The sequence below is a fragment of the Protopterus annectens genome, chromosome 5.part0 (genome assembly GCF_019279795.1).
Source record: "Protopterus annectens isolate FY-2018-M chromosome 5.part0, PAN1.0, whole genome shotgun sequence".
In the NCBI taxonomy this organism is placed as follows: domain Eukaryota; kingdom Metazoa; phylum Chordata; order Ceratodontiformes; family Protopteridae; genus Protopterus; species Protopterus annectens.
In genome coordinates, this window is record NC_056735.1 from 736,191,105 (window position 1) to 736,217,362 (window position 26,258).

General features: G+C 38.4%; 1 protein-coding gene across 2 annotated transcripts in view; it reads left to right on the plus strand.

Annotated features, from left to right (window-relative positions):
• Window positions 1-26,258, plus strand: part of DYNC2H1 (dynein cytoplasmic 2 heavy chain 1) — a 6,555,988-nt gene that overhangs the window by 4,654,118 nt on the left and 1,875,612 nt on the right. For both annotated transcript variants that reach the window (XM_044072582.1, XM_044072581.1), the window contains one exon: window positions 20,854-21,017. In XM_044072582.1, coding sequence (XP_043928517.1) covers window positions 20,854-21,017 — 164 coding nt within the window. The remainder of the gene's footprint in view (window positions 1-20,853; window positions 21,018-26,258) is intronic.

The window sequence follows — 26,258 nt, forward strand, 5'->3', positions numbered from 1 at the left end:
AGGATAGGCTTTTGTTCTCTTGTCTAATAGCCTACTTTAGGCAGAATTTTCCACAGAATGTATATTTCACTGGCGCTAGACTGACTTATAATGTAGTAAATATTTTTCTGTATTCAGTTATTCATTAACTCTCTTACACCCACTTTATGCTATTAAGGATCATTTTGAGTGCAGGGAGAGATGTCCTGACAAGCGATGACAGTAAGCCATAAAAGCCATTTAGATCCATAGATACTCCAAGGCCAATGAATATTATGACTATTCACGCATTGCCATTCCCTCAGTCGGCACCTCCTTTCTCCAGGAGGGCCAAACCAGTACAACTGATAGTATATTTGTGGATACCCATCCAGTCAATAGTTTGTTTAAAGTAAGATAGTGAATCGTACTGCTTAACATGTAGGGGGAATTTATTTGAAAGTATCGGAAGGGATTGACTTATAAGCATGCCTCACCACTATGCTGTATTTGTCTGTTGGTAAAGATTTAGGTCCGTGATTATGATATCAGTGAAGATATTGTACTTGTGAAGAAGCAGGAGGTCCAGGGTAATGGAGTTTCTAGTGATGCAGTAAGCAAGACAGATCTCCCCTCAAACGTCTGAAAAACACTGAATAAAAGGAGAGATTTACCAGCCGCTCTTGGTTAGTCAGGGACTTTAGGCTTGTGATTTTATTGATTAGGAGCTTTTGGAGTCTTTTTTATTGTTTGATTAGTTTAGGGAGATACATCCCAAATGGGGGTGTTAAACGGCATCATGACTGCTAAGTATAAGGGACTGTTTACCTCTTTAGATTGTGATAACATTCCCTCAGCAATTAGGTGCGCTAAATAAAAGGATTTCCTGTCAACTGTTGCCATATGATGGTAAGGAGAGGGAGTTATCAGTACAGCTTTTTAGGTCCCTGACAAAATTTTCATTTTGTTGTAGTGTGTTGGCTATACAGTATGATGAGGGGAGGGGTTTTCAACCAAAAGTGACGCTACACTTATTAGCATCAAGTTTGAGCTTGTATTTAGTACAACAAGGTTTACTTGGGAGAGTTCATTTAAGGGAGTTTTTGTATTATAAGGTAACTGAATAACAACCTGCAGTTTGCAGTTATCTGCATATTTAAATGCCAGAGGTCTTGGCTCTCCACTTTGGAGATCTGAGAAGTAAATACCAAAAACAAGAGGTGCCAGCACTGTGCCCCTTGAGACACTACTGATCGCTTTCATACCTGCTGATGAGGCATTTAAAACTGGTACTGTGTTGGATCTGTATTTCAGCCAGTTTATCCATCTTACCATATATGGGTTGATTTTTAAAGCAGTTAGCTTTTGTATGATGACAGCATGGAAAATGGTATTGAAAATGTTCATCAGGTCAAGATATACCACCGTAGCCAACATCTACATTCTGTGCTACTCTTTTGAAGAAGTTTACCAGGTTAACAAGGCAGGATCTACTCTTCACAAAGCCAAACTGTTGAGGGTCAGGTCAAGCAAGAGTCTTGCTATCACATTTTATGAGGTTAGCTGTGGTACACCCCATAGTTTTTGAAGATGAGGCTTAGGACTTTAACTACCCAGGTCAGTTTTAAGGCCACCCTTATCAAGGGCCATCACCACTGCAGCATGCCACTCATAAGGGGCAAAGCCAATAGCTAAACTAAAATTAACTTGAGGAGAGTCTGCAAGGACATGTTTAGCACTATTACACAGTCAGGTATGTGGTACTTAGTAGTAAATAAAGACACAATCAAAAGGATTGCCGTATACCAGAAATCTGAAAAAAACAAGCATATTGCATATACTTTTTCTTATCTGGGTGTTACAGTGTTATGAGATGTTTTATGGAGAGTAACAGACCTTGTTGATAAGCTGTGTGATGTACTTAAATGGGACAGTCTCTGGCAGTACTGAATATTTTGACTCTGGCTTTTGGTGAAATTAAACCGTTTTTAAAGGACTTCATGGGCCCTATGCTGTCCCCCTCCTTCCAGTGCGTCTTTGCATTCTCTCATCCTGGCTTTGCCAGACCATTTATATTACTTTTTTTTTCTTGTTTTGAGGTAGCTGTAAGTAAAACAATTTTTGTTCTTAACAGTATTTTTATAAAACATGACATGTACTGTATTTTATATAGTAAAGATTTTCATTTACTTTTGTGTGCAACAGAGATACTAAAGTAAGCAGGCGTCCTTTTTTCCCTTCTTTCTTGTTCAGTTATAAGACGTATAGTCACTGCAGTGTAAAAAGAGAAGAACACCTATACAAAAGAGTATGATGTATGTAAAACTGATATGCTTTTTCCTTTGCATTGGGGAAAAGACTGGATTAAGTTCCTTGGCTTGATCTAATAACAAGTTTTATGGGGTAGCAAGTAAACAAAAGAACACTGAATGTAATGCAAAGTTTTCCTTAAGCAAATAAATATTGACAGTACAATATGAGAAGCTTGTAGCTAAAGTCAACTGTGTATCTAGTTCTCATGTTTCTGTAGAGACAAGCTGATAAGGGCAATGAAAACACGGTACTTTTTTTCTTTCAGTGTCTATAAGATAATGTTTTCTGAAGCCACTCAAGTTGTTTTCTGCATCTGGGAGAGGAATAATGATAAGATAGAAACAGACATCACTTAGTACAAGTAGAAGCACAGGCTTTTACCATGCATCGTAACTTGGATAACCTTCATTATCGGTCAGCTCAAGCATGTGAGTGTAGCTGGTAATCTGTCACAACTGTTTCTTTTAGGAGGATAAAACTAAATTGTTTGAAGGTGTAGTTAGTTTTGTATGCTGTATTCAGTTAATAGGTTATGAAGGTGTTCTGGTGATATGTTTTTTTTTGAGGGTTTTCTTTTAAAACAGAGTCTTGCAAGATGTGATATAGTTTCAAATGGATATGGAAAGAAACAACTGGTTAAAAGATCAATCTGCCGAACATTAGTGTATGCATGTAACAAAAGCTGAAACTAGATATTTTTAAAAAAAGCTGTTGCACATAACAGGTAGGAATAATCACACTTCCATATAATCTCTAGATGTGAATTGTCTCACGGGTATATACAAAAAAGAAAGAGTAGTAAACTACATTAAAAATGTAGAGTGCTATGCTACAGGAGACACATTTGGAAAGAACTGAGCATGTGCATTTCATAAAGAAAGGATTTTGGGATGGCAATTCAGCGGAATATCTGGGACTAAGGAACATGGAGTACTTATATTAATTGCTAGTGGAGCTCCAGTAGTGCTAGAAGAGGGGGAGCAAGGTGATAATGGTAGAGTTGTTTTAGTAAGGGGCTACTGCAAGGGAGGAGGATTCACTGGAAAATATTTATATTCCACCTAAAACTGCTGCAATGGAGCTTAAGACAATTCTGTAACAAATCAGTTTTCAACAGGGAATAATACTTATAAGTGGGGACTGGAATTTGATTTGCAACAGTGAGGATGTATCTGGGGGGCCTAGAAGGGAAAATTTAACAAAAGGGGAGATTTTTGAAGAAATGTATGAAAATATTTGGTACGGAAGATGTGAATTCAGTAGTAAGAGCTTACATACTATTCCCCAAGGTACAGAAACTATGCTGGACTAGACAGAAACTATATTACCTTTGAACATGTACATTTAATTGAAAGTTTGGATATACATCCAATTACTATTTCAAATCAAGCACCAATCGCAACTTAAATAAAAATGCAGGGTGCTGACATACAAATGTGACACTAGCATTTCCCTACCTATGTGTTAAACAGAAAGGGACATAAGGAATGGGTAGTGGTAATTATTATGGAGTTATTAGGGAAGACAGAAATTTCTTCAAAAATATACCTAGTGAGTGGGGTAAAATGAAAGTAGAGTTTAAAAATATGATAGAAATAAAAGGAAAATATATATTTGAGAATTAACAAGAATTATTTAGAGGGACTGACAGAGATTAAAGTATTACAGAATAGGTGGAGTCTAATAGAAAAAGAAGAGGAACAACTGCAGAGTGCTAAAGAGAAAATAAGAGACTACCTCAATAAGACTTATGTCAAGCAACTGTTTTTTGATATAAACTCCATAGTACAAAAGCTTTTAGCACAATGGCCTCAGGCAGCAGAAAGTAGAAATGGTTGTTGCCAGATTTAGAGAGACTAGAACAAGGGAGATAACCAGAGATCCTATAGAGGTATTAGAAATATTTCATAAATTTTTAGGAAAATCTATATAAAGCAAAGAAATGTGTTTAAGGAAAAGTACAAATGGAAATGTTCATGGAAGAATTAAATATGCCAAGGTTAGAGGAAGATGAGAATCAATTACAAATAGGATAGTTGGAGATGAGATAAAAATGGTAATGTATAGCCAATCTACAGGAAAGTCTCCAGGAATAGATGATATTCTGTGGAAGTTTGGAAGCTAGGAGGGAAAAAAAGTGTTAAAGATTTGGAAGGTTTTAACAGTATTTTAAAAGGAGGGGAAGCACCATCATCCTGGAAGAAAACTGTGGTGGCTGTAATACCTAAAGATGGTAAAGACTCATTAGATACAGCTTCAAATAGGCCCATTGCGATTCTAAACCATGATTATAAAGTAATTTTGTCTGTAATAGCTAAAATAATGCAAAGGTAATGCCAAAATTTATAGATATGGATCATTGTGGATTTTTAGGGGAAGCACAAATATGACAACATTAATAAAACAATGATGATCCAGAGGAAGCAGAATATAAGAAAGTACTGCTGCTGTTGGTGGGTCTACTCGACCAGAGTAAGCCGAGATTGTATATGGGGCAACGGAAGCATTTGCATTCCCTGATAAAATAAGTTTTTTAGGAGGATATATGAGGGATCGCTGAAAATTAAATTGGGGATCCTTTCTGATAAGTTTGAGCAGAAGAACCAGGCAGGGGTGTCATCTTTCCCCTTTGTTATTTGTGTTATCTACTGGCAAAGAAAATAAGGGACTCAGAAATTCAAGGATATAATTAGCATGGTGATCAAGAAAATTTGGCTTTATTTGCCGATGATGATATTTTGCACCTAATAAAATCAGACAAGGGCATTTCATTGTTGTTAAATATTCTGAGACAGTTTCAAGTCTTTTAGGGATACAGAATTAATGAAGATAAAACAAAGGCAATAGCTGCAAACTATGTACTCACACACAAATTGGTTAAGCAATGCCCATATTTATGGGGACATGGTAAAATGAAGTACTTACGAGTATGGATTAAAAAAAGATTCTGTTATAGGAAAAGGGACTTTAAGAGGTGTGGTTTGTTTTCATTTATATAAATGTATGATTGCTTATGTCATAAGTGATGGTTTAATAGCGATGTTTCTTGTTTTAAAAAAAGGGGCAGGAATTGAATCATTTATGTAATGCTATTTAGGTTATATGATATATATATATATCAGTATGTGTGAAGCATAATGTTTGTAATTTTAACTTGTTAATGCAGTTTGATTACTTTTATATAAATGTAAATGTGCCTATGTCATAAGTGTTTAAAAAAAAGAAATATTCTGTTATGGCAGCTAAGGATATTTGGGAAGATAATAAAAAGATAATACAAAAACTGAGAAATTGGATACACTGTTTTATGGATATGAATAGCAAGGTACAAGCAGTTGAAAATGTTTTTAGTCCATTTAGTTTTATTCAGAAGTCAGGCATGTTTTTATCAACCAGGGGAGAAGTTGTGGATAGCAATTAATATTTGAAGGATTTTATCTGGGAGGGGAAGAGGGCAAGAGTCAAGTGATATAAGAGGGCAAGAGTCAAGTGGGATAAGATCCTTCTAACAGAACACGATGGTTTTGGATTACCTAAATTGAAGGGGTATTTCAGAACTACATATTTAAGGCTTCTATACATAGTGTATGCAGAAAGCTATAATTCAAAGTGGAAAGGAATTATGATGAAACAGGGGAGAAGCTCAAGAAAATAGGAGAGACTGTGATTTTGAATGCAGATCCTTAAGGAAAATAACAATAACTGTACAGAATATAATATTCCTAAAGTAGCAGAAAGTATTCTAAGAGCTAAGCCAACATGGGAGTGGAGAAAGAACATTCTTCTGATAGGGATGACTGCAATTAGGGGTATATAGAAAAGACAATAGGGTGTGGAATTTACTGGAGAAAACTTGCAAAGAAACAAAGTTATTGGGAGCAAATAATTAGGGAAAAGTAGTAGAATGTGAAGAGCCCAAAAATTCATTCGAACCGTAGCCTAGAGATTGCCTTCCCTGTCAAGGATTGATATCAGAGAGATTTATGTAATATTGGACTGTTGATAATTGCAAAGAAAGAAAAAGTATGTGATATATAATTATATACATGAAAAAAATTTTAATATGGTTTACTTTCTTTTCTGTTAATGTATGTAGGTCTATGTCTTAATAATTTAGTAAATGATGATTTAATAAACTGTGTTTAAAACAAGATTTAGGTCCTTGTTCTTGTATTGGAAGCAGCCAGTGGATTTGCGGAGATATAGGATGTCCAAGACAACTTGGCCTCTTATGGCACAGAACAGGTTAGACAAAACTCTCTCCCTCAGTAGTCTATAAGACACTGAATACAGAGTAGAGATTCCATCCTCTCATGGTAGCTTAGGGAATCTGGACCTTTGACAGTTTTGGTAGTGTGGGTATTTCTAATTGTTTGTTGTATTTAGTGAACAACATCCAGAAGGAAGGTACTGTGCTCAATAACTGGTCTGATCAATGTTGAGAATGACAGCATAATTACATCTTTAGACCTTAAAGATAGTCCTTTGGCAATTAGCTTTGCTAAAAAATGATTTACTGACAGCCATTGTCACAAGATGGGAAAAGAGATGGAATTATCAACCCAAGTTCCTAAGACCCTGACTCTATTTTTACTTTTTTCTGGTGTGTTTTCTATACAGTATGATAAGAAGAGTGGTTGCCTACCAGAAGTGACAATGTTAGTCTTTTAGTATTTACTTTTATCCCATGTTTAATACACCACAAATTTGTCAGGGAGAGTTCATGATGGAGAGCTTTGGTTTCAGAATGTGACTTAACCCCCAGTTTGCAGTAGTCTTGGCTTTTGGTTTGGAGATCTAAGAAGTAAAAGCCAAAAAAGGAGAGATTTCAGCACCAAACCATATATTCTGTTGAGATTTCTGCATCTGTCACTTTTTGGGATCTGTCTTTCAGCCAGTTTGCACCCCATTTTACCACATATGAATAGAATTATAATGCATTTGACTTCTGTATAATGCCAGTATGGGGAGTGGTATTGAACGCCTTGAACAAGGCAAGATACACTGTGGGGAGGGTTAACAAGAGAGATGCACAACAGTCAAAGACATGATTAGACTTCTGTCACTGTGAAGTTGGAAACTGGAACAAAAGGCCAGTACAAGCTATCAACTTGGGTAGAATTCAGCTACTGGCCAGTAATTACACTGACTGATGTCAGCAAAGAAGAAATTTGGTGAAACCGAAAGAAAATCAACTTGTAAAGGAGAAGAAAAGCCCTTTCCGGGAATAATCTTGGAGCTTCTCAGTCAAGAGAAGTTCATATTTTACCTTTGGTACAGGAGATGTCTTCCAGAGTAATTTACAGGAAAATAAAATAATGCACTTAAGACAAGTTAAACATTGAAGGAATGCACACATTCAAACATCAAAATGCTAGAAAAACAGAAAACATAACAAGCATTGCAAAAATAAGATGATGAAGTGTGTTAAACATTGGCTGAGTGTGAAGTTTCTCAAGGGTGATTTCAAAAAACAGAACAGTTAGAAGAAATGGCACACAGGGGAAAACTTGATATTTTCTGCTGTACAAAAGAAATTGGAGAGAACAGTCAGCATTCATTCATGGGTTCATAAGTAAGTATTAGGCCAGCTGCCCTTGCAGGCCATTTTAAGCCTAGTCAATTTCCCTATTTGCACTCAAATGAACCCATCTCATTTGATTATGGCTTGGTCAGTAATTATATATCACCCTAATGAGAATAACTGGGGTCAGACATACCATAGATAATTTGAGGTGACACATAGATGGGATAAAACATTTAGGAGTTGCCTCTGTCCATTAGTAGAACACTGGGCAGTCTTGGAGTAAATGTAATGTTTCCCATCCATAGATCTAAGCTGTGCCTGAGTATGGACAAGGATGAACTTTACTTTATGAGGATAGGAAGTCTGTTCCAGAGCAGTAGTATCCTCTGTGAGATACACCTGTCCCTCCATATCCTCTGTGAGATATACCTGTCCCTCCAAACCATTCTGTTGATGTTACAGTAGACGTTTATATCCCTAGACTGAGTATTTATGATACCATTTGATTTGCTGATGTGCAGTAAATCCATCAGTATTGGGTCAGTCTTAGCAGAGTCTGTAGATACCAAGTATAGTGGCAGGGCTTTGAGTTGGTCCATGTAAGTAAGATGTCTCTGTAGGTATTTCATTTGTTGCAAGTGTCTGGACAGATAAATGCCAAATGGGGGCATTATATTCAATAACTGGCCTAATGAGCACTGAGTAAAGGGGAGACAATGATGTTCCTAGATCTAGATAAAGTCCTTTTGTTTATAAGCTGTGCAATATAGAAACATTTTCTTACAACAGTAGATACATGTTGCTGAATAGTTATGTCACTATCCACATACTGTTTCATTTTAATAAAGTACAGGTATGCAAATGGACTGGTGTCCCACTGCATGATTTGTTGGTTGAGAGGGCATAATGTGTATGGCTGCAAATATGACCTTCAAAAGCAGTTAAGGCCTATATTAGTAAAGATGGAATCACACCAGCCGAAGGAGTTGCTCTTGAAAAATTTGTAGCAGTAAAAAGTGTTAAAAATTGGGGGCAGCAGAATGTTTGTAGAAAATGATTATTTAGTGTACACCAAACTGAACAGAAGTAACTTTATCCCAGCAATCATAGAATGTTGATAGGCAGATGTGAGATTTAACCTGCTATATCCAGCTTTCTTTAGAGTAGTTTTTTTATTGGATGATCAAAAGCATTTCTGGATGCAGAACAGGCTAAGGAGGAAATAAAAGAAAACGTTTAGCCAATAGAGAGTGAAGGGGACTCTGGTTCCCATTCTTCTGGCAATAGCAAAGCTCAGTGAGACTTTCCCAGTGAAACCTTTTCCATTGTTCTAAAGGAAAATACCTGTGCAATAGAAAACAGTCCAAGAGCTGACTAGAAGAGTCTGGGGCACCTTGTACTTGAACTAGAGACTGGTGTTGGGAGATAGAGAGGTTCAGGAAGAATGCAAACAACACTGTGAAATGAGTGAATAAATGGGAGACTATATGACAGCATTCCCATTAGACATTGAAATGGACATATGAATGCAACTTTGTAAGAAGGAGTGACTGAAAAACACTGGTATTTTGTTGACTGTGTTAGACAGGTAGATGAGCTGTAAAGCATAAACCCCTCTTTATGCCATTAGTGTTTAGAAGGGCATTGAAGGACCTGAAGATGTAAGTGCAAATAAAACAGCTTTTGTTTTTATTAATATTTGTAAAAAAATCTCATGTTTGATTTCAAAGTAATTCAGGGGTATTTTAAATGTGAGGTGGGGAAGTGTCACTGCAGCATGTGGTAAAGTTATTAAAGCAAGAAAGTAATTTTTATTAGTTGTAACTTATCTAGGCTTTATACTATAACAAGGTAAAAAAGACTGGACAGAAGCCAGTTAAGGTTAATACAGTGTTGTGATCTTTGACAGCTGGGATGTGGGAAATATTTCCCCTATTTTTAGAGAGGCGGATATCAAGATTAATGCCCTTGATTTAAGCTATAGCAAGGTTTTTAAACAAGTAGCCTTGTAAAATAAGATAAAATGTTGAAAGGCATGGGAATTTATAATTATTTCTTGTATTTGAAAAGTTATTAGCTTGTTTTTCCCATTGGCAAAGCTTTTCAGTGGGAGGCTAGAAGTATGTAGGTGCAAGCAATTAATCATGAAAGCACTGAATAATGTGTTCTGAGTGAAATTTACTAATTATATTTACTTGATGAGAAGGAGTCTGCTGGAAGTAACAATTTACCATGAGAGGTCTAAATGCTGTCTGTTGAATGAATTGTACAGGGTGCAGTGTAATCAGGGTTGCCAGATTTCCAACCAGCCAGGTAGGGACGACAAAAAAAAAAAAAAACTCTTTCACGGCAAGTGAAGAGCAAAAAAAAAAAAAAAATTAAAGAACAGTAGCTCTGCACTAAACACTGAGCTTCTAGTGTTTAATGCATTGCAGTTCCGCATTCAACACAAGTAGCTCCGTGTTTAGCGATTTTTGATTAGCCCGTATACTGGCATACGGGCCAATCAAAAATCGTTAAACACGGAGCTACTTTTGTTTAATGCGGAACACAAGAAGCTCCGTGTTTAGTGATTTTTGATTGGCCTGTATGCCAGGTATACGGGCCAATCAAAAAAAAACAAAGCGGAGGCTGGCCGGGATTTAAACCGGCAGGGCGGGACTCGGGATCAGGCTGCTGATCTCGGGACAGTCCCGCCCAAATAGGGACGTCTGGCACCCCTGAGTGTAATAACAAATGAAGTTTGAAATTGTGGGAGTTACACAAGTAATAGCTTCCCTAGCAGCTTTAGTATGTTAATGCATTTAATACACCATTGCGTAATTTGTTTTTTTTAGTGAAAATAAACTAGTGTACTTTCTCTTAGGGCTAAATCAATAAACATTCAGCAGAATATCAGAGAGGCAAAGATGAGTAATAAAAACTGATTGCTAGAGGAGATCCAGTATTGATAGAAGAGGAAGTATAATGGAACATTTGTGGTACTGATGTGTTGCTGTCAAAGAAGGCGTATTGCACTGGCATTTATTTATATGCCACCTAAAGCTGGTATTATGGAGCTTAAGATAATTTTTGGAGAAACAAATTTTCAGCAGGGAATAATATCTATTGGTGGGGACTAGAACCTGATTTGCAGTACTAAGGATGCGTCAGGGGACCTAGAAGGGCAAATACAACAAAGAAGCTTAGATTTCTAAAGAAAAACAGGAGAATGTCCTAGAAGATGTGAATTCAGTAGTAGGGACCCAGGCAGAATTTATGTACTATTCCTCAAGGTACAAATACTACATTTAAATGGAACTAAATTGTACATTGTTCTATTAAATGCATTAAAGTATGAAGGCTGATGTCTCTTATTCAGTTCCAGTAATTTCATACTTTTATTTTTCACTGAGTTGCTTGACATTGTACCTTTACATTTTGCATTTAACTTAGCAAAGAATGCCCAGACGTCTCAAGATTAATTGTTGGCACATGCAGACAGCACATCTCCTTGCAAAAGTAGTAACAATGAGAAAAAAAGCAACTAACATCTTTGCAGATACATGGAGAAATCTTTGTAAATTTCACTCAGAACAGAATGTACAATTGACTTCATCTGCAAGCTTTTTGACTGCTACTGAATGTTTGCTAATAGAAACAAAGAAACAAATGAATATCTTTGCACATGTAATAAACTTAGCATTTTCCATGGCTTTCTTCATTTCGCCTTATTTTATTTGTTTATAGCTTAAGCCAAGGGCATTAATCTAGACATTCATCCTTGTAAAAATAAAATACCTTAATTCTACATAAATATAATTACTGTACTTTTACACTCCACCCAGCCCCAGCATCACAGGATCACAGCATATTACATTATAAAATGTGTAAAATATTCCTGACTGTGCACAAATAAAACTGCTTTACTATACATAACATGCAGTTTGTCACACAATGTTTTATACAAATACTAAGAATAAAAAAAAAGTTTTACTTGCATTTATTTTTCCCTGTTATTATCCTTCTAAACATTAATGACATAAAGTGTGGTATATGCTTTACAGTCCAGTTACAGTCTATCATTCACTTTTTCTTGCAAAGCCATATTTCAGAAATGTGACTGATACTTTATAGTCTTCTATTTATTCACTAATTTCAGTGTTGCTTCATCTCCATCTCCAACACCAGACTCTTGCTCAAGTCCCAGGTTTTCCTGATTCTTGTAGGCAATTCCTGTGCTTTTTTCTGTCTGTCAAGCATTTTCCTTTGGAACATTTGTAAAGGTTTCACTGCCAAAGTCTATGTATGAAATTTATTGTCAGAAGAATGAGAAGTAGAGTCCCCTTCTGTTTGCTGGCTCACTTTTTATTGGATAAACTTTTATTTCCTCCTTAACAGCTTGAAATTCACACCTGCGTCTTGACATGGTACAGCAGAAAATCTTAGGTTTACTTTGTGCAGTCTTGTCTTCTAAGTCTACTATGTTGTGAAGCAGCGCTTCTTGAGAAGTGTCATACTCAGCCAACATTTTCTTTATTTCAACCTCTGATTTTTTCATTTTTATCAGTTCGTCTAAATAGTCAAACTTTTTTCCAGCCTATTTGAGATGATACACTCCTTTAATGCTTCATGTATTTTTTAAACAAGTAACATCTTTATTAAATTATCACTTATGACATAGGCAGTCATACATATATGTAAATAAAAACAAACCATATTGAGGTAATCTTAGTTGCATTATGCATCACTTATAATCTACCCAATCATTGTCAGTCAAACATTACATAGCTCACTTAAATTCTGCCTTCTTTTAAACCTCATTCCTCCGCTGTGTGTTTTGTTCCCACAGTTCCCATTTTTTCTATATAATTTGCCCTTACCCTTTTCTAAAGATCCCAATTCCAGTTGTTTTATCTCTGTTACTATATTCATCACTTGCTACTACAGTTGGTTTAGACTTAGATTTCTATTTTTTAGTAATTGCTTTTTTGGCAGCCACCATAATTAGACTCAACAAGGCTTTACTATGTCTATGCAATTCAGTTTCTTTATCATAGCTCAGAAAAATCATTTCCTTAGATACACCAATCTGCTCATCCAGTATCTCTGATAGTGTGATCTGCAAGGAATCTTTAAAGTCAGCCAACTCATTACACTCCTAGAAAATATTTTCTCAATTACCTCTTTCTTCCCCATCAAACCTCCAACATTTGCTGTCTACCTGAGGAGCAATGCTCTGGAGTCTACTTGGGGTTTAAATTACCTATGTAAATATTTCCAAGCAAAAATCCAAAATCTTCTAGATTTTGTTGCATATTTGGGAGAAATATATGTACCCCATTGTATCTTTGTGAATTGCTTATTCAGTCTGTCTTCCCAAATCCTTTCTAACCTCCTCTGATTATTTCCAGTATATAGTCCCATGTCGAAAGGGCTGTTCATCGAATGCTCTTACATTGACACACATACAACAAAATGCCAAAATCTCAAATGACCACAATAGCGATTTTTCCCAGAGAAAAAATTGCTGGGCCATTGTTGGGAATTTGCCATTTCCTCCACTGTAGTTGGAATTGGTATATTTAAGTAGGGGGGGGCACATCCCCCCACATCGGGGGTGGGGGTGGGGCGAAGCCCCTTACTTTATTTTGTCTGTCGGTTTGGTTTGTTTGTTGTTGGAGAAAACACAAAAAAGCCAGCAAGATGGTTTCACCATTTAATATAAGGCAAAAAAGCGGACAAACATGTCCTATTTCAAATCCTCATACTAGTTTCGGCACCAGCCTTCATCAGTGAGTAAAAATTGTTAAACAATCCACTACCAACGTCAGTATAAATACTGTAGTACACCAATAAGAAGGTAGACATTCTCATAAGGCTCCTGAATCACATTTAAAGCAACATAGCACAATTAATTCGAATACCTATTGCAATACATGTTTGCTTTTAACCAATAGATCATTCTTAATAAAAATGATCTAGAGCAAGTCCACAATTAATGTTTGTCAACATAATGGTTAATATAATCATATATTAGTTATGGAAAAAGTGGCATAAATGCAATATTTTTTAAAAGTAATATGATATGACATAATCATCATATAAATTATAAATGGTCATTGAGACCAGGAGGAAAAAGGGCTCCTAAATGTGTAATCCAGTATCTTTCTTTGTGGCTTAAAATACCTTGCCATCCTGTCTGGTTTTGCCTGTTACCTGTAATTTTGTCTATAATAGTAAACATAAACTTGGCACTGGGATGTTTGACTGTATGTAAATATAATGCATTGGAGGTTTTGTGATTACGAATATCACTACGATGTTCCCCAATTCTGATACGTAGTGAACGTGATGTCTTGCCAACGTAAAATGACTTACATTGGCATGTAGCCAGATATATAACCCAGCTAGTGGAACAATTGCCAAAAACCTTTATATCATATACTTTGCTAGTGTTGGAGCTCGTGAATTGTTTAAGCTGGTTAACTTGAACACAGGATATACAGTGTCCACATCTAAATGTTCCCAGTAACTCATCCCCCATGATGGTAAGTTGTTTGTATATAGCTGCCCCACTTTCTCTGTGTTTATAATGGGAAAACAAAGTGCCCAACGTTTTGCCACGTCTAAATGAGAATGAGCACTGATTGTCTAAAATGCCCCTCAAAAAATCATTTGCTAGTAGGATGTTCCAATTTTGGTTAACCGCTTGCCTGACTGTTTGATGATTTTTGCCTAATGTAGTAATCAATCTGATTTTAGGGCTATTGGTATTTAGACTCTTGTCCCTGTATTCCAACAATGTCTTTCTTTCCTGTTTATCCGAATAAATCCTGGCAGAATCAATGTCAGAAATGCAATAGCCCCTGTCCAAGAATCTGATTTTTAAGTCAGCTTTGGCTGCTGTATAATCCTGTTGACAGGAATTGATTCTCCGGATTCTGAGATATTGAGATTTAGGGATGTTCCGGATGGTGTGACGTGGGTGCATACTATTAGCATGTAACAAGGTGTTGAACTGGGGATATTTTCAATGAATTTTTGTATTGAGTGTGTTGTCACTATTACGATATACAGTGACATCCAAAAATGTTATCATCTCTCTGTGAAATGTAATTGAAAATTCAATCCCCCAAATATTGTTATTCAAATGTTCCAGAAATTCCTGAAGATAGTCAGTATCCGCACACCACACCATCCAACAATCATCTAAATATCTCCTCCATATGTCTATTTCCACTAGGTATAAATTGTGTAAAGGATTGTAAATCAGGCATTCCTCAAGGTAGGCCATAAAAAGATCAGCATAAATAGGGGCGAAAGAAGCCCCCATGGCCGTACCTTGAAGTTGCCAGTAACAATCACCAATAACAATCACAATAACCAAGCCCCAAGCAGCAACCCCACCCAACCTGCTATAAATCCTATAGATAATTGTGAGGTCTCTTTTCAGAATTTGGAAAAGGGCCTCAAGGGACTGAGAGCCAATATTTGGCATCTCCGGCTATTTAAAGCCTATCTCCATAAAAATATAGCACCTAGAGGACTACGGATAAAATTGCACCCACTTGTAAGCAGATCAGAAGAGAGGCTTACGGACGAATGGGATGCAGCACTCAGAGAAGGTTCCATGGTTTTTGTAAAAATCCTAGCTTCATATTATGAAAGAACAATAGAACTATGTCTTTCAGAAGTTCAGGATTTAGCAAATAAATGTAAAAAACATGAATCCAGTCCCAAGTATTTTGAATATTTAGATAGGCTGTCCAAGGAGCTAACTTCTTATGACAAAACTTTAAGAGATAGAAAAATAAAGAAATTTAATCGAGATATCAATGACTATGAAAAAGGACATCCATTTCAAGCACAACGATCTGTGAGGTTTCAGGACAACGTCCCCAATATAAGCAGGGGCAGGACCAGAAAAAGGCCCAGATCTATATTAAAAAACAGGGATCATTTTCAAACCAGCACCTCAGGGGAGGAGTCATCTAACACTGACAGTGAATATGCCAACACTGTCAACTCCCCACTTAAGAAGAAAACCAATACTCAATACCCTTTAGACATGGTAGGAAATCCAGAGGGGGGAGGAAACATCGAAACAAACATATCTACGGATTCCATGACGGGACTTATTCAGGCACTACTGAAATAAATACACAAGTTTTTGAAAATGTTTTGAATTTATCAGACCATGTACTTACACTAGAACAAAAACAAGTTCTTAATAAAGGGTTAAATTTCGTTCCTAGCTTTTTTTGTGATGAATACCAAACCTCAGTAGATGTCATTGATTTTTGTCGTAGACTCAATCTTAAACTATTTTTTTCTGAACAGGATAGCTCCAATGCTCAAAGATCTACTGATTTTACCTTTCACAAATCCACATTCCAGCCGCCTATGAATAAAAATGTAGCCATTTTCCAACAAGCGGTGTTAAAGGATCTACATTTTCCCCTCTTTGAAGTTGCTACCAGTAGGGATAACATCACTTCTTCAGAAAGAGTGGCCCTATCGGAACTTAGGAGTAATCAAAATATAGCAATACTTCAAGCTGACAAGGGGGGTGCAGTGGTGATTTTGAACATGGACTTCTATGTAAATGAGGGTTTACGACAACTATCTGATAGACATTGCTACATGAAAATGGAGATTGATCCTACTATGCAATTCAAAAAAGAGATTGATTTGTTTTTACAATCTGCATTGGAGGAGGGTATAATCACGTCCAAAATTGTTCAACATTTACAGGTCAAAGATCCAGATAGACAAATTTTGTATTTACTGCCGAAAATACATAAATCCCTTACACATCCACCAGGTAGGCCTATTGTCTCTGGTCATGGTTCCCTCACTGAACCATTGTCTGCTTTTCTTACCAAATTTCTTACACCACTATTGCCCCTGGTCAGAGCAAGAATCCAGGACACCACACAATTTTTGCAAATCATCCAGGACTGTCAACTTGAGCCCCATTGGATAATGTGTACATTGGATGTAAAATCTCTTTACACCAGTATCCCGCATTGGGCAGGGCTTCAGGCTGTTGAATATTGGCTTGCCAAAGCAGAATTGTCTTCTCCAGGTTTTAATACTTTGCTTATTTGTCTAACAGAACATGTCTTGACTAAAAATGTGTTCTATTTCCAAGGTGATTGTTACTGGCAACTTCAAGGTACGGCCATGGGGGCTTCTTTCGCCCCTATTTATGCTGATCTTTTTATGGCCTACCTTGAGGAATGCCTGATTTACAATCCTTTACACAATTTATACCTAGTGGAAATAGACATATGGAGGAGATATTTAGATGATTGTTGGATGGTGTGGCGTGCGGATACTGACTATCTTCAGGAATTTCTGGAACATTTGAATAACAATATTTGGGGGATTGAATTTTCAATTACATTTCACAGAGAGATGATAACATTTTTGGATGTCACTGTATATCGTAATAGTGACAACACACTCAATACAAAAATTAATCGAAAATATCCCCAGTTCAACACCTTGTTACATGCTAATAGTATGCACCCACGTCACACCATCCGGAACATCCCTAAATCTCAATATCTCAGAATCCGGAGAATCAATTCCTGTCAACAGGATTATACAGCAGCCAAAGCTGACTTAAAAACCAGATTCTTGGACAGGGGCTATTGCATTTCTGACATTGATTCTGCCAGGATTTATTCGGATAAACAGGAAAGAAAGACATTGTTGGAATACAGGGACAAGAGTCTAAATACCAATAACCCTAAAATCAGATTGATTACTACATTAGGCAAAAATCATCAAACAGTCAGGCAAGCGGTTAACCAAAATTGGAACATCCTACTAGCAAATGATTTTTTGAGGGGCATTTTAGACAATCAGTGCTCATTCTCATTTAGACGTGGCAAAACGTTGGGCACTTTGTTTTCCCATTATAAACACAGAGAAAGTGGGGCAGCTATATACAAACAACTTACCATCATGGGGGATGAGTTACTGGGAACATTTAGATGTGGACACTGTATATCCTGTGTTCAAGTTAACCAGCTTAAACAATTCACGAGCTCCAACACTAGCAAAGTATATGATATAAAGGTTTTTGGCAATTGTTCCACTAGCTGGGTTATATATCTGGCTACATGCCAATGTAAGTCATTTTACGTTGGCAAGACATCACGTTCACTACGTATCAGAATTGGGGAACATCGTAGTGATATTCGTAATCACAAAACCTCCAATGCATTATATTTACATACAGTCAAACATCCCAGTGCCAAGTTTATGTTTACTATTATAGACAAAATTACAGGTAACAGGCAAAACCAGACAGGATGGCAAGGTATTTTAAGCCACAAAGAAAGATACTGGATTACACATTTAGGAGCCCTTTTTCCTCCTGGTCTCAATGACCATTTATAATTTATATGATGATTATGTCATATCATATTACTTTTAAAAAATATTGCATTTATGCCACTTTTTCCATAACTAATATATGATTATATTAACCATTATGTTGACAAACATTAATTGTGGACTTGCTCTAGATCATTTTTATTAAGAATGATCTATTGGTTAAAAGCAAACATGTATTGCAATAGGTATTCGAATTAATTGTGCTATGTTGCTTTAAATGTGATTCAGGAGACTTATGAGAATGTCTACCTTCTTATTGGTGTACTACAGTATTTATACTGACGTTGGTAGTGGATTGTTTAACAATTTTTACTCACTGATGAAGGCTGGTGCCGAAACTAGTATGAGGATTTGAAATAGGACATGTTTGTCCGCTTTTTTGCCTTATATTAAATGGTGAAACCATCTTGCTGGCTTTTTTGTGTTTTCTCCAAGGTTGGTTGGCCGGGCAGTCGTACGTGCGAGGGCTTGTGTTTCATTGTTTGTTGTTGGCCCAGCATTTTTTCTCTGGGAAAAAATCACTATTGTGGCTGTTCGAGATATTGACATTTCGTTGTGTATGTGTCGATGTAAGGGCGTTCGATGAACTGCCCTGTCAACATGGGAATATAGACCCATTAATTCTTATAGTTATCATGCAGTATTTGATATGTTCTACTAATCATTCCTTTTTTAACTGCATCTTCTGTTCTTAGTGTTTCATGTATTTTAATCACCTCTGAGTACATTTCTTTTTATTTTTCATCTACATTACTGGAAGCCATATATTGTACCAAAGCTGAAGCTTGAACTACTTATTGCTAAACACATGAGGATTCTTCAGAGCCAGTGCTTTCTCTTTCAGGTTTTCTGGCTGATTTTCTTTCAGGTTCTCTAAGTTCTTTGCTGGCATTCAGGCAGTGTACATCCTAGCCAGTAACTGAATTTTACTCAAACTGAGAATATCACTGGCTCTTATTCCTCATTTTATTTCTTTTTTTTACACTAGGAGAGCTAACATTAAGCTGTTGTTCAGTGTGAAACCATCTTGGAAGTCCCAAGGATATAAATCTTCACTAAGAGTTAAATAAAGTATGGTGGAGGGACAGGTTTATAACTCAGCAGCTCACAAATCTCTGGAATAAACTCTTCTTGCTTGTTAAGTAGTATGACTCACTATCATCCTTTAAGCATAAACTAGATGACTGGATGAGTATTCATAAATGTATTCCAGATTGACTGGTATGGCTTTCCTGCAGAAAGGAGATGCAGCCTGAAGGAGGATACTAGCAAGGAGTAAATGGGCGTAAGGTTAAACAGCCTTGGAGTATCTGTGACTCTGTAGAGCTATAATAGTTAAAGTAATGAACTTCACAGTAGTAACAAATGGCTGTGCGATTTGTGCTCAGAATTCTCTGGACTTCAAGGAGATGAAATCAGTCAAAATTTTTGGTCCCTATTCCTTCATTTTGACTACTATCCCAGTTTCCTACCTCAATTGCTGGGTCTACCAGCTGCTCCAGTCCATCCCTAGACTAGTACCATTTTTACATAGGGGCCTGCTTGGATCCTAGGATGTCATGGGGGTGGGATCATGCTGTCATTTATCAAGCCTGTTTTTTTTTCTATTAAGATTTACCTTGGACCAACCCTTCCTATCGTGACTGCCATTACATCTGTATGGGCAGTTGTGCAGTGGAGGATGTTACTGTGTATGTCCAGCCTCTGCAGCAGCTGTGCCATGTCCACCTGTCCACAACCTCTTAGGACCGCGCTTTCCATTATATGATGTCCCCAGTCTCTATCTAGGATCATTGTAGTAGATGCCCCGTGTCACTACCCTGCCTCCTGGATGGTAATGCCTGTCCCTTCCTGCTACTCTTTCAGTTGCCCAAGCTGCTAACTAAACGTGGGGTGCCTGGATCATAGTCAGGGCTTTGTCTCTCAATGCCATGAGAGTGGTTTAAATCAGTTGATATGTAAAAAAATTAACCGAGGCTATTCAGTGGAAGGACTGATAGGAAAACTAAAATTCAAATATTTGGGGTATGTAATGCAAAGAAAGGAATCTTTGAAGAAAGCAATGATGACGGGAAATTTTGGGGGCAAAAGAAAAAAATGGCAAAAAGGCTAAGATGGATAAGGCAGTATTACTGAAGTAATGAATATGAATTTACATGAACTTCAAGAAGCAGTGGTGGACAGGAAAGTCTGGTGTGCTGAAGTCCTTGAACTCAGAAAGAGACGGACTTAACAACCATTGAGCAGTTAGTGTTTCTTTTCTTATTGCCATGAAGTGCTGGATGTGTGCTGAAAATTTGTCGTTAGCATATAAGGCAAATTTTATGTAGCATATGCCAGCTGATGCCGGAAGAGCAGCATTGTGGAAATGGCATTAGCCATGTGGAAGGGGAGCACTGAATGCTTAAGAAGTAAGTTTGAGAGTGACTGATGTTAGCAAGTAGAAACACAGTAATAGTGCTGCTACAATTATTTGTTCTTCAGAAGTATACTGTAGTTGTGAATAATTTACACAGTTGTACTTTAGGCTAGGTACTAAGTAACAATTGATGCTTGCATGCACACGTGTGTGTGTGTGTGTGTGTGTGTGTGTGTGCGTGCGTGTGTGTGTGTGTGTTTACATATATTATGCACAATGTCTTACTGATATTTTTTTGTTTCAGGTCCTTGTTATGTTGTGCAGATAGGAGACAAAACTATTGACTTTAATGAAGAATTCCGTTTGTTTCTGGCAACTCGAAACCCAAGTCCCTCTCTTCCACCTGATGCAGCTTCCATAGTGACAGATGTTAACTTTACTACAACACGAGCTGGTCTGAAGGGGCAGGTATTAAAACATGGATATTCATTAGAGGCATCTGTAGAAAATTATTTTGTAACTCAATAGCGCATACAATTTCCAAAATTGTCCATGTAATCAACTACATTATTGTAAGTGCAGAATGGGTAATGGACTTGGAAGGAAGATTAGATTAAATAGTTGGTTCATGGACTTTTCAGAGATCCATTTGTCTTGAGATTATGATGTGTTTATCGGTTATATCTTCTTTTCTATTTCCTTCTTATTGCTTTATGGACTGTGTATGTTCAGTCGACAGAACTAAATTATAAATAAGAATCTACATGGCTTAGCAGTATTCTGTGTATGAGTATGTGATGCTTGTTTCCATCTTATGATGCCTAAACATAGAAGTGACCTTGCTAATTTGTGTGTGTTTTTAATTTAATTTATTTTTATTTATGTATTTGTTAATCATCAAGTCTACTGGACATAGTGTCCCTTATCGGGGTGACTTGAACACTGTCTAAATGACTTGTTCAGAGCCAATACAGTAAATGAAGGTGAAGTGAATTAAACATTGTACCCTTGACTACAGTAAGGAACTCATTAACAGTTCAGAGCCTTAACCCCTTCTACTAGTTTCTGTCTTACTTCTTTGAGAAATAACATTGTTAACGTGTTTAACAAATAAAACTTAGCTAGCAGTATTTAGGTAGACTGACTTTCTCTTTGAGAACTTGAGCAGTGCTTTAACTGGAGTATATTAGAAAGCTTTAATCTAAACATACAGTTTTGTAATCTGGAGAACTGCTCGTTACAGAACATGGAATTTTTTCCACTCATGCTGTATTTGGGGGCTGCTGGGTGCTAAATGCTTTCTGGGGAAAATAGTGAGTATTACTTCTGCTGCTGCTTTCCAATTATGTATTTATTGCATACAGGAACTGTTGAGGAGGGCTGCTGAGATGTATGGCAAATTCATCTAGTTTTGATGGTTCTTCCAATATCATTACAGTCTTTCTCTTCTTCACTGTAGATTCAAGTCATTGTCTTTCTTTTGCTAAACCCGGCCCATTCAGTATTCAAATCTGTCAGGCTTTTCCTAATATCATGCCCCTTCCCCCAAATTCTTAACATTGTAACACTTAAATTCTTTCTCTTAGGTGGAATTTGGATTACTTTAAATGTACAGTGTTAAAAGTTGTATCAGTTAGTGAGTTATTTTGGCAGGCAGTAGCAGTTGCACAAAATCATTTGCTGAAATTACTAATTTGTCATATTTTTTAACTTTAAAATTCAAAGCAACAGATCTGATGTTGTTAATCTTCATTCATTCTTGACTGTTGGGTCTCAATTCCGTCCTCAGAACCAACTCGGCTGTTGTAACAAGTTTGTGCCAACCAGAACTCTCGAGCTAAGGCTACCCATATTGCCCCTCTTCCCATCTCTTCAGATCTCGTTTGCCACGTAGAGTTTCAGGACGCATCAGGCCATGCTCTCAAGTTAAGTGCTTTATTTTTGTTAATATATTTCTTATACATATTTCTACCTTTAATATTTCTTGGTCGTTTGATATTCTGTTTCCTAATTAGTGACTATCTGTGTGTGTGTGAGAGTGCTGTTTTTACCAATTTTTACCTTTTGGCATTTCGTAATTACGAGAGTTGGTATAGGCCCCTTCCTTCCTTCGACCTTTGGTAATTCTCAAGTACCATTGTTGGTATTTTCTTCCCAGTTTCCTTCTTCTTACCCCTTCTGGGTATTTCTCTTACTACCATTGTTGGTACATTTAAAAAAAAAATTGTTTTCCTTAACTTGCCTTGGGTTTACTGTTTTGTGTGTGTATTGGTGATACGCATGAATGGCGGTTTATTTGTAGTTACAGTGGCTGAGAAACCAAAAGCTACAACTGGTTTCAAGCAGTTTGACAAATGTGGCAGAAAGATGCCCAACTCTGATGGGCATCTTTCCTGTGTTTATTGTTTGGAGGTACCACACTTAGAAATTCATTGTCTGTGTGTGAACTATGTAAGGGTTTTAGTGCCTGAACCCTTGCAGAGCATTGCAACAAATTGATCATAAAAGGTGTGTTAAAACCCCATTTTCAGAGGCTTTGTGTGAGGTTGAGGTATAAAAATCTCTTAAGAAAGAACCAAAAAAAGAGGAGCCATTCAGTCCCAATGTCTCAGCAACCTCAGGAACCGAAATTGTCCAAGGACCATGTTTCCATGGAACCGAAGTCAAAAGAATCCAGATTGGCACCAACTGTCTGGGCACTGGAGTCTATGCTCCCTTCCACTGTTTTGTCTGTTCTTGTGGAACCGACGAAAGTTACCACGGTACTGACCCCTTCAGTGGTGCCTAAGACCTTCTTGGCACCAACAATAGTTTCCCCTATAAAACTGATCACTTCCCCCCAACACAAGCTTTTGGTCAGTCGACCTCGGTGCCGAAGGTTGAACACATAGCCAGGACTCAGTATTCCTCATCCATTGACACCTTTGTTGGTCAGCAGCTCAGCCATTTTCTTGAATGCTCTGAATCTCCTTCGGGAATGTCTGTTCATTCCTCCAGGAGCCTTTCGGAGCTTGATGTAGTTAGACTGGTGGATCAGCTCTTGGCAACCAGAGGTATTTCAACCCCAAGACTTCCCTCCCACCCGGAGCTGAGCCTTTTCCTCCCAGGAGTCCAACTTATCTTCCTCCTTCAACCTCCCTGCAGGATTTGGAGTCCTCGACACTGCTAACTCTCCCATTGCCAGCTTCTTTGGTACCGATGGTGGATCTCACCTCGGTCCCGGAACCCACTCTGTGGACCTCAGCTCAGTCAGTGCCGACCCACCCACAAAACCATGACTTGGCTGCCAGCTCTGGAATCTCTAGTACGGCACCGATTTTTTCCATGGCGTTGACTATGGTACTGGTTGCTTTGACAGCTCCAAGTCCTCTCTGGGCTCCTTCTTAGGAGGCGGGCTCATTGGAGCAGGGTGTGACTCCGTTTACAAGGTCGTCTTTCTCTGTTCTGGGCTCTCATCCCTCTTCAGGCAGGCCTGCCTTCTAGATTATGGAGAGAGCGCTCACCTCAGCAGGCTCACAGTTGGCACCCACTCCGTTGGAGTGTCATATCTATGTATCCTCTGGCTCGCAGCTATCACAGTCTACTACATTCGGACAGCAGGCACGGAAGCAGCAAGACAACCTACTGCAGGGTACCCTCTCTTCGGAGTCCTCCTCAGACCTTCCCCCTGAGGAGCCACCCCATAAGATGTCATGTAAGAGAAAGCACATTCTCCAGAAGAATCTTTCATCGAGAATACAGATTACGATGAAGGAGAAGGGTCCACATGGTTACCCCCTGAAGATGTTTCCTTTGGAAACATCCTGGGAATCTGTCTTCTGGCAGGCTTTTCTTACCCGACCTTCTACTTCCTGGGTGACCCCACCTGCCGATGATTTGGTCAAGCTCATCATGCAGCTTGCTTGAAAGGCCCCTGACACTGTAGAGCCAATCCCCCAGAGACTGGACAAAATTATTACTGCACCAGAGGATCAGCCCCACTGGTCTAAGTGTTTAGTGATAGACGCTATGGTGGTGGCGGCAGCCACAAAGAAGTAACTCACAGAGGAGAGTCCAACTGTTCGTCCTCCAAACAGGGAGTCTTGGAAGATGGACAGATTTGGGAAGCAGGTATATGCTTCAATGACCTTTGCCATATGGTCATTGAACTTCTTGGCATATTTTACCCATCTTCAGAGGGACCTGATTACTGAGCTCTCAGGCATCTTGGTAGTAGCAATGTCTGACGAGGTACAAGATAAAGTTGCCTCCCAGCTTGCAACCCTAGAATCGATATCCAACTCTTCCATGAGGCTTATTGCTTACATAGCCGAAGGGACGGCCAGGGCAGCGGGTACAGGCATCACGCCTGGATGTGCTTGTGTGACGTTGCGAACCCCTTTAAGTTTTCTTTTGTCAATGCTCCTGTTGATGCTACCTCGTTTTTGGGCCCAAAATCAGAGACATGTTAGCCAGATGTGAGAAGGATGGAAAGACCATTTCTGCTGTGGGCGTATGTTTTTTGTTGCTGAGGTCAGCCTTGCTGCCACTTATTTGCATCTCCCATAAACCACAAATGCAGCAGCTACTTTGCCCTGTCCTCCCCCCCCCAGGTGGAGTCCCTGAGAGATGCTCTTCTACATGATTGGCCCCAGGACTGCTTTATGCCTTTACGCCACTACCTCTGATTCCCCAATTCTTAAAGAAGGCCCAATGGTTGAGAAGCAGAGTAATCCTCATTATGCCTTATTGGCTCTGACAAATCTGATGTTCATTGTGTTTCACTGTTGCAGTCCTAACCAATGGGTTATCTGGCTCCTGGTAGCCCTCGATCGGCCAGAATACCAAAGGTAAGTAAAACATCGGCTGTCGTCTGTTGTAAAGGACATCAGGACGTCCAATAAAAAAGGAGGCAGCTGATGTCACTTCCTCAGTCTTCCTTGCCACGGAGCCCGAAGCAGAAGCATTTTTGCACAAGTGCCAGTCAACAGTTTACCTTTTTGGTTTCCGACTACAAAGTTGAAGTCAACTACAGCTAAGTACCATGTTGGGGATCCTCTTTTCTTGCCTTAACGAATGTCAGAAAAAGTCAATAATTGTCTTACCTGTGGAAAACAGATTCACCATAGAGATTTTCATTCCTATTGTATTATTTGTTTAGGCCTTGACCACGACCTGTGACCTCTGTGCTTCCTTTAATCCGCGTACTATTCGTCATTGGGCTAAGCTTTTAGCTAAGCATTTTGAAGTGTGGCCTAAGTTTGTTGGTATGGCGTCCGCTGGTCTTCAGGCTTCGGATATCCCTAAGAGGCATAAGGACAAGGACCGCGACAGGCTTCAGAAGGTCAAGTCTTCAGGTGATGTTAAGTTGGTCGTCAGTCCTGCGGTAGCCAGTGAGGCGCCTTTGCAGCCTCTGCAGTCTGGATTTTCAACCGCAGGCCTCGGCTGAGACCATTTCAGAGTCCCACAGGCCTCCGGCTTCCATTTTGTCTCCTGACCTTCCACCTGTTGCCTCTTCAGCTGGATCCGGAGTCACTAAGCTGGCTCTGGTGTCCGAGGCCTCTGTTCTTCTTTCGGACAGCAGGCTCATACCACAACCTCTGCCACTACTTTGGCGGTTGCCAAGCCTCCCGAGTCCTTCAGACTTGTAGGTAAATCTTGCAGTCATAAGCCTGTGAAGAAACAGGCTCCAGTTTCCTCTTGTTCCCCTCATTCTCAAATGGTTAAAAT